At 38.7% G+C, this 9,951-nt stretch overlaps 1 protein-coding gene across 2 annotated transcripts in view; it reads right to left on the bottom strand.

The window, feature by feature from the left end:
• TRPV3 (transient receptor potential cation channel subfamily V member 3) overlaps nucleotides 1-9,951 on the bottom strand; it is a 60,510-nt gene that overhangs the window by 13,179 nt on the left and 37,380 nt on the right. The window contains exons 9-11 of one of the 2 annotated variants that reach the window (XM_087702911.1): nucleotides 9,703-9,879; nucleotides 3,398-3,598; nucleotides 2,264-2,365 (exon numbers count right to left, since the gene is read on the bottom strand). In XM_087702911.1, the coding sequence (XP_087559037.1) occupies nucleotides 2,264-2,365; nucleotides 3,398-3,598; nucleotides 9,703-9,879 (480 nt within the window). The remainder of the gene's footprint in view (nucleotides 1-2,263; nucleotides 2,366-3,397; nucleotides 3,599-9,702; nucleotides 9,880-9,951) is intronic. The other variant, XM_087702912.1, reaches the window with a different exon arrangement.

The raw sequence follows: 9,951 nt of genomic DNA, 5'->3' as shown, positions 1-9,951 counted from the left end.
TGCAATAATAACACTGCTACTCGGAGGCTGGAGGTTTGTGTATTGGAAATGAAACACTTTTACTTTTCTTACTGATTATCCTGGCTTGGTACTCCAAGGTCTCACTGCTTGTTTATAGAGAGTGATAAGAAGAAAAGCATACAGATGTCCCTTTGAAGTATATCTTTAACCAGAGAAAAGTGAAAATAAAACTTTATTGTGAATCTATGCTTAACCTTGTAAAAACCTCCCAAGCTAGAGCAGCAGTGTTTGTTAGCTGGAGATAACGGCACAATTTCAACAGCAGAAAAAAACTTTAAGCCTGCAAAAGATATTCTTAGAAATTCAAAAATTATCAAACACATTTGAGAGGACAGAGAAGAAGTTGGAAGACTTAGAGCATCTAACAGTAAAATATGAGGAAGAAGTTGGAGATGTTTATCAAGTGGAAAAAGTGGAGGTTAGAATCTTAAAAATTGAAGAGGAAAATGGCCATAAAGAAATTAAATTTGCTGATATTTAGGGTGATTGGTTTGTTTCTGGCAATGGAAAGAGTGGAATACTGAAAGAGGAATTAAATGGAGGTGAACTCTACCCCAAATGGCAAGATACAGAAGAAGAAAAAGCAAAAGAATTTATGGATTTAAAGAGAGAAATTTTATTAGCAACATCATTGATAACACTACTGACAATCAAAGATAAGCTGATTAAGGAATCAGAAGAAGGGCATCGAAATTACATGAGAGATTTTATAAGCAAGGAGTTGCTAAGAGGAATCCATACAAATTTGATTAAAGAGATGATTAGAGGACTGACACCGCAAATGGCAGAAGACATGAGACTGTTTTGCTACTGGAAAGATACAGGTTGATAGATGGAAGTGTATAATTTAAAACTAATTAAACTTAGTGAAATTTAGTGACAATAGATATAGTCAAATAAATAATTGATAATGATAATAATGTATACAATGTGTAGTGTTATGATAAGTAATAATTAGATATGAATATTGAATGGTACCCATGAAAGGAAGGTTAGAAATCCTTTTGGATTATATATAAAGGTTAATAAAAAAGAACTAAGTTAGATTCATTTAAGTCTTGATTATTAGGGCGGGAAATGTTATGATATAGGATATAGTCAAATAAAGGAGGGATAATGATAACAATGTATATATATATGTATGGGTTCAACATAAGGAAACTGGGTGTAAATTGTAAACAGTGATTTGGAAAGGAGGATTAGAAAATTTTGTTACTAAATATTATGGATGTTTAGCTAGAATAGGACATAAGGATTCATTTTTATTGGAGGATTTTAGAAATAGTAAATGAAATGCCAGTATGTGGTTATGTATTAAATCTTAGTATAGTTTATGATGAAGGTTGTTTAAACAATTATAGTCAAATGAAAATGGAGGTATGATGATGGTAACATGTATAAATATCTGAGTTAAAATACTTGAGTCAATATGAATTATGCTTGATGACTGTGGAAGAGATGCACGGAGGCCATTTGTAACCAATTGATACACTTTCTACAGTATGTGAAGAAGGAAGATTTTATGTGTTGTGTTTGTTTTGAAAATTAAAAATTAAAAAATTAAAAAAAACAGCCAGGGAAGTGATTGAAGCCTGGGAAACGGGCCCTTCATCAGTCAAACAGGGGTGCGATTTACCACCAGCCTATCAAATACTTAGAACAAGGATGTCAAACTCAATTTCATTAAGGGCTATTGGGGGGCCAGGCAGGAGTGGCTGACTGGATGGGCGTGGCCAACTGGGTGGGCATGGACAGCTCGACGCCACTCACTGGGTGTGGCTACTGGATGGGTGGGGCCGACTGGATGGGTGTGGCCAGCTTGACGCCACTCCCCAAACTGCTGACATTTTTCCTCTTTGTTCTGGGTAGGCCGGGCTAAAGCGACAGAGGCCAGCCCATTACATTTTCCAGGACAGCCCAGTGGGCCGTATCCGGCCCGCGGGCCTTGTGTTTGACACCCCTGACTTAGAAGGCGAGGGCTGGGCAGCACAAACAAACATCCAAGGACTTAAAAGACAGCTGTCAACAACCTCATTTACAACAATACTATAAATACCATACATAGAACTATACACGCTCTGCTAGAGAGAAGTTCTCCGAGAATGGGCTCCGGCACGACTCTGAAAGCTCAGAAGACGAAACTTCTCATCCCGGTGACCAACCCAGATTGGACCCTGCAACTTTATCTTGGGGACACGTAGATTCGCTTCCATTGGTGAGGAATATTCCGATTAACGCTTACCTCTTTAATAGCAATGAACACGGCTCCCAAAATAACCATGGCTTGTCCCGCCAACTGCAACCAATTCAGGTCTCCGATCAGTGCCAGAGGGTATGGCGGAGGCTAGAGACAAAAAAAATAAATAAGAAAAAAACTAAGAATGGAGGTAGTTCTCGCCTTACAACCGTTCATTTAGTGACGATTCAAAGTTACGACAATGCTGAAAATAGTGGCTTATGATCGATCCTTGCACTTATGACCGTTACAGCACCCACACAATCGCGTGATCCAAATTTCGGAGCTGGGCAACCACCGTGGACAGGTGGTCCTCGACATACAATGGCTCACTTAGTGAGCCATTGTTCAAGATTACAATGGCACTGAACCCCACTGTTGTGGCAGGCCACAACTTCGACTTACAATCATTTGTTCTGAAGTTGCAATAGCACAGGAAAGGGGGCCTTATGGCTGTTTTCACACTTACGACCATTGCAACATCCCCAAGCCTTTAAATATATATTTAAAGTCACAACCTCTGGTATGCCCAAATATGGGAGGAAGTTTACTGCTTCCATTCTCTGTCTATCGGATAGTCACAAGAGACCATCCAGACAGAAACCCAATATTTTTACTGTTGCCTTTGTTACATTTGTGTAACAAAGGCAACAGTAAATAAATGTTACATTTATCAGCACAAATACAACACACACACACACACACACACACACACACACACACACACACACACACACACACACACACACACACATATATATATATATATATATATATATATATATATATATATATATGCATAACTCTGGAACGCCTCGAGCAATTTCAACTAAACTTGGTACACAGATGACTTAACCTCTGGAAACAAATACTGTGGGGGTAATACACCCCTAACACCCCTTGAGATGTGTGTTCGGTTAAGCTGCAGCCTGTTGTGCCTTAAAATGGCTTCTACTGTACTGCCGTAAAGTGGCTTCCACTATACAGAGCAGTGGAGTTGCCATGGTAACGGCTTCACAGTACTCCACCAGGGGGCTCCCTCTGCTAAGGGGGAAAAATCCAACATTAGAAATTAACGTTTGGTCCGGACATTTCCCCCCACTATCAATAAATACCTGGGCAACGCCGGTTCTCGGCTACTCCAAATAAAAAGGGAGGGAGATCTGGTTCTGCCTTCCCTACCTGCTTGGTGTGAGGCCTGTAGTAGGAGATCAACGTCAAAATGAGGTTGTAGATGAAGTAGAGGCTGCAGGAGAGGAAGAAGATGTGACGGGCGAATCGTTTCCATTTCATCCGGAGTAAGGAATGAAGCGGTTCCAGAGCCAGCATTTCGTGACGTTTCTGCTTTGGGAGCAAAAAAAAGCAAAAAACGGATCGAAAGGAAAGAGAGAGCGTTAATCCAGGAAAAATAATAGGTTAATTAAGCTAGGCCGCGAGCGTGAATGGCTCAATTAATCCATCGCTACAGCTAGTCCTCATCTTACAACAGTTCATTTAGTGACCGTTCAAAGTTACAACGGCACTGGAAAAGGAGACTTAGGACCATGCTTCACACTTACGACCGCGGCCGCGTGCTCATGTGATTTGCATTCGGATGCTTGGCAACTGACTCACATTTATGACCGTTGCGGCGTCTCAGGGTTACGTGATCCCCTTTTGCGACCTTCTGACGAGCAGAAGGGGGAAAGTCAAGGGGGGAATCTGATGTGCTTAACAACCACATTACAAACTTAACAAATGCTATGAGTCACTTAATGACCAGGGCCAGAAGAGTCGTAAAATGTGGCAAATCACACTGCAGTGTGATTCCCTCAACCACCACAGAAAGAAAGGCTGCAAAATGGGCCAAAAAGCACTTCGCAATTCTTGCTTCACAAACCATGACAGTAATTTAACAAATGTAGCCATTCCCTAAACAAATGTGACAAAAAAGGCCATAAAATGGGGCAAAACTCACTTAGCAACGATCTCGCTTACCAATGGGAATTGTGGGCTCAATTGTGGTTGTGAATTGAGGATTATCTGTATTTATATATATATATATGTTCTCTTATTTCTAGATATTTCTACATATTATTTCTATCTATTTCTATTTATTTCCATGATTTTTATATAAAAATTTCTATTTCTATTTATTTTCATTATCTATATCTATATCTACATCTACATCTACCTATATCTATACCTATCTATCTATCTATCTATCTATCTATCTATCTATCTATCTATCTATCTATCTATCTATCTATCTATCTACCTACCTACCTATCTACCTACCTGTATCTATCTATCTATCTATCTATCTATCTATCTATCTATCTATCTATCTATCTATCTATCTATATCGATATATATAAATATATATATAGATATAGATATATAGATATATCCATGATTTATATATATATATATTTCTATTTCTATTTATTTCCATGATTTTTATATATACATTTCCATTTCTACTTATTTCCATTATTTTTATATAAACATTTCTATCTCTATTTATTTTCATTATTTGTATATATATAATGTCTATTTCTATTTATTTTGATTATTTGTATATATAATGTCCATTTCTATTTATTTCCATGATTTTTATATACATTTCTATTTCTATTTATTTCCATGATTTTTATATAAACATTTCTATTTCTATTTATTTTCATTATTTGTATATATAATGTCCATTTCTATTTATTTCCATGATTTTTATATACATTTCTATTTCTATTTATTTCCATGATTTTTATATAAACATTTCTATTTCTATTTATTTTCATTATTTGTATATATAATGTCTATTTCTATTTATTTCCATGATTTTTATATATATTTCTATTTCTATTTATTTCAATGATTTTTATATAAACATTTCTATTTCTATTTATTTTCATTATTTATATATATATATATATATATATATATATATATATATATATATATATATATATATATATATATATATATATATATATATATATATATATATATATATATATATATATAATGTCTATTTCTACTACTTATTTCTTTTTCTATTTTTAAGCCTGACTCCCCATCAGGGGCAAAATTCACTCAACAACTGTTTTGCTTAGCATGATTTTATTTTTGCCTCCATTGTCATTGAGTCAATGATTACTGTAAATAATTGCACTTCCTCTCCAAACTACAAAATCCGTTTATTCAGCAAGTGGCACAATTTATGTTAGAAATTAAGAAAACTGCGTGGTCCAAAGGAATTTCAAACAAATGATGACATCAAGAGTGGCACTGAATTTTTCAGCCTTGCCCACCCTGGACAATAAACCAGATTTAAACTAAGGTTTACAGGAAAACTGAGTTTTCAAGCGGCATGCTGAATCGGTTGTCTTACAAATTAGAACGCCTCTTATTATCACATGTGGTGGACATGTGTGAAGGCAAGAAAATATTGGATAAAAATACATACATGGTTGTAGAAGAAGAAGATTAAGCAACACATAGATTTTAAACCACAAGTATTTTTGTTAGGCATAATACCAGAAAATTATGACAAAGGGACTATATATTTAACGTTATATGCATTGACAGCAGTGAGAATCATATTTGCACCATACTGGAAAAATGAGAATATTTTCACCAGATGAAAATATAATCCAGAAAATATTGGACTGGGCAGAGATGGATAGATTGACATTGAAAATAAAAGATAAAGGAGACATAGAATATTATTTAATGTGGAATAGGTTTTATCAATGGTTAGAGATAACAGGTAGAAATTACAATACAATACAATACAATAGCAGAGTTGGAAGGGCCCTTGGAGGTCTTCTAGCGAGGTGGCGCAGTGGGTAGAGTGCAGTACTGCCGCCACTTCAGCTGACTGCTAGCTGCAGTTCGTCGGTTCAAATCTCACCGGCTCAAGGTTGACTCAGCCTTCCATCCTTCCGAGGTGGGTAAAATGAGGACCCAGACTGTGGGGGCGATATGCTGACTCTGTAAACCGCTTAGAGAGGGCTGAAAGCCCTATGAAGCGGTATATAAGTCTAACTGCTGTTGCTATTGCTATACCGTTTCAGACAAATTAGATGAAGGAAGAGTATTTTATGTTTAAGTAAAATATAAACATTGTTTATAATCATATGTATGCTAGTATATTTAACAGGAACATAGATAAGCAAATATAATTATAAATATGGTTATAATTATTTTGTTATTTTAGTATTATTGCTATCAGTGTACGTGTTATCTTTTTTCTTCTTTCCTTTTTATGCCCGGACAATACACTGTATTCAGAATACTTATATACAAATTTTAAAAAAAACTTGACATAACAAAAAATATATATGAATTCCGCCCTGCTGATGCCCCTGGGATGTTTCCAAAATTTTTGGAAATCTGCAAGAAAGCACGGTTTGTTTTGATTCCATCTCTACTACCAGCTGGACCAAAAGCCACACGTTTTTTTTTTAAAAAAAGAGGTCTTCACCCCAGGAACAAAATTGTCACGCCACAGACAGCTGTGCTGCCAACTGAATTTGATGAATGCAGCATAAAAATATATATATACCGTATTTTTCAGACTATAAGATGCACCAAGATTTCGAAGAGGTAAATAAGAAAAAAAAGGGGGGGGTTGTCTTCCTGGGCCCCCAGGAGCACTCTGCAGGGTTCAGCAGGGCTGGGGGAAGGCAAAAACGCCCCCATTTTTGCAAAAAACGGGTGGGAAACGGGCATTTTTCCACAAAAACAGAGGCGCTTATGCCTTCCCCAAGCCCTGCTGAAGCCTGCAGAGCAGTGGTAGGTTGGTAAGGGCCTGGTACGGGAGTACTGGTGGCAGCTGGGAGCAGCAGCCACCATACCGGAACGGTGTTTCGGTGGGCCCACCTGCCAGCCCATGTTCCTTACCTCTTTTTGAGGGAAAAGGGCCAATTGCACATGTGCGCACAGCCTATGGCACCTGCATGATGTCGCCGAACAGCTGGGGCATCGCAGGGTGGACATCCGGCTCGTTTTTCACAAAAATGGGGTGCGGGGGTGGGGCTTTGGGAGGCCAAAAATGGCTTTATTTGGTGTATAAGATGCACCAACATTTCCAGGCCCTTTTAGTGGGGGGAAAGGTGCGTCTTATACTCTGAAAAATACGGTAACTTTTGGCATTTGTATTCCGGAAACTCAGTTCAAAACAGTGACAGGGGCAGGACGGATGGAAAAGCGGAGGGAGGCCAGATCAGGAAACTGACGCACCAAAATAAATCAAATAAGTAAATAAAACCAGTTACTCCTCGACTTACAACAGACTATTAGACTATTATTATTATCACAGTGACTATTAGAGGTTGCAACAGCACAGGAAAAAGTTACTTATGGCTGTTTTCACACTTACGACCACTGCAGCATCCCTGTGGTCAGATTATCAAAATTCAGACTTTCGGCAACTGACTCATATTTAGGACGGCTGCAGCGTCCCCGGGGTTATGTGATCGCGACCTTCTGACAAGTAAAGTCAGTGGGGAAAACTGATTCACTTACCGTATTTTTCAGAGTATAAGACGCACCAGAATATAAGACACACCAAGATTTTGGAGAGGCAAATTAAAAAAAAAAGTTTTTGCACTCTGCAGACCTCCCCAAAACAGCCTGTTTTTTGCAAAAACAGGCCTGCTTTTTGTCAAAAAAAGAGGGCATGCATAGCCTTTAGGAGGCTTCCTAAAGTTGGGGGTCAAAAACGAGGAAAAAAATGACCCGTTTTTCATGAAAACGGGCCCATTTTTTGTCAAAAAAATTTGCATGCATAGCCTTTAGGAGGCTTATAGAGTGCTCCTGGTGGCTGGTGGGGGGCAAAAAAGCTCATTTCCTGGGGGCTGGGAAAACCTCCTACAGGCTCTGCACAGCCATTTTTGCAAAGCGGGTGGAGTTTTGGGAGGCCAAAAATGCTCTATTCAGTGTATAAGATGCACCGAGATTTTCACCCTCTTTTGGGGGGGGGGAAAGGTATGTCTTACACTCCGAAAAATATGGTAACTACCCTGTTTCTAACTTAACAACTCCAGTGATTCACTTAACAACTGTGGTAACAAAGGTTGTAAAATGGGGCACACTCACTTAACGATTTTCTCACGTAGCAAGCCAGATTTGCTTAACGACCTTATGATTCATTTAACACCTGCAGTGATTCGCTTAACAACCCTGGCAAAAATTCTGTAAAATTGTGTGGGAGCAATGGAAATTTTGAGCTCAATGTGGGTTGTAAGTCGAGGACTATCTGTGAATCCCTTGATTAAAGGCAGCTGGCTGCGGTCTGATTTAATACTTCCCTCTGTTCCTGAGCCATGTTCCCTTTGCCGGAAACAAGATCAGATCTCCAACTCTTGTGTGATATTTCTGTGGATCCCATGTGAAATGGTGACATTTGGACTGGTTAGGAACCCTGACCTGGATCTCAGAACTTGGGACTGGTTTTTGATTATTCTTCCATGTGCATCTATTAAACATATAACCATTTATGTAAACCTCTTTCAGACAGCCTGTTTTGCATTCGTTGCCTGTGGCAATGTCCCAATTCTGGGAGGTGAAGTCCACACATCTGAAATTTGCTAAGATGGAGAAACACTGGCTCACACTTTTAAAAGGGGGTTGCCTGAAATTCAATCTTTAATACCTCCCCCAAATGAGGAAATGTACCAAACAGGAGCATGAGAAAGTTTGAAAAGTGCTGTAAATATTCATTTCAATTCTTATAGCCCCTAATAAAAAGATAAATAGATAGAGAAATAATGTGTGTGCGTGCGTGAGAGAGAGAGAGAGAGAGAGAGAAGGAGAAAAAGAGAAAGAGAAAGAGAAAGAGAAAAGAAAAAGAGAGAGGAAGAAAAGACAAAGAGAGAAAAGAAAGAGAAAGAAAGAGAGAGTGAGAGAAAGAAAGAGAGAGAGAAAGAGAGAGAGAGAGAAAGAAAGAGAGAGAGAGAAAGAGAGAGAGAGAGAAGGAGAAAAAGAGAATAGCAATAGCAGTAGACTTATATACCGCTTCATAGGGCTTTCAGCCCTCTCTAAGCGGTTTACAGAGAGTCAGCATATTGCCCCCAACAACAATCCGGGTCCTCATTTTACCCACCTCGGAAGGATGGAAGGCTGAGTCAACCCTGAGCCGGTGAGATTTGAACCGCTGAACTGCTGATCTAGCAGTAGCCTGCAGTGCTGCATTTAACCACTGCGCCACCTCGGCTCTTAGAAAGAAAGAGAAAGAGAAAAGAAAAAGAGAGAGGAAGAAAAGACAAAGAGAGAAAAGAAAGAGAAAGAAAGAGAGAGAAAGAGAGAGTGAGAGAAACAAAGAGAGAGAGAAAGAGAGAGAGAAAGAAAGAAAGAGAGAGAGAGAGAGAGAGAGAGAGAGAGAGAGAGAGAGAGAGAGAGAGAGATCTTGAAAAATGGAAGCACAGTTGCTTTGAGAATGCTCTGACCCAAGAACTTACCCCAATATTTGTATTATAGACAATGATATCCAGTAACGAGTTTTCTGAAGTGGTGTCCAATTCTGTGAGGTCATAAAGTGAGGACTGGACGGGGCCATAAGCCCAGTCAGTGAACTTCCTGGAAAGGCCGCGGATGGGCTTCTCCTTGATTTCTCTGCTGAGAATGTACTTCAGAATCTGAAATGATGCAAGTCAAGAAGAGAACGGGTTAAGAGTCCAGACTGCCTAAAGGCAAGGAAGAGAGGGTCT

The sequence above is a fragment of the Thamnophis sirtalis genome, unplaced genomic scaffold (genome assembly GCF_051295495.1).
Source record: "Thamnophis sirtalis isolate CommonGarterSnake01/CBP01778 unplaced genomic scaffold, rThaSir2_p1.2 scaffold_17, whole genome shotgun sequence".
Taxonomy (NCBI): domain Eukaryota; kingdom Metazoa; phylum Chordata; class Lepidosauria; order Squamata; family Natricidae; genus Thamnophis; species Thamnophis sirtalis.
The sequence above is the reverse complement of the archived record's forward strand: the minus strand, read 5'-3'. Positions and strand labels throughout refer to the sequence as shown.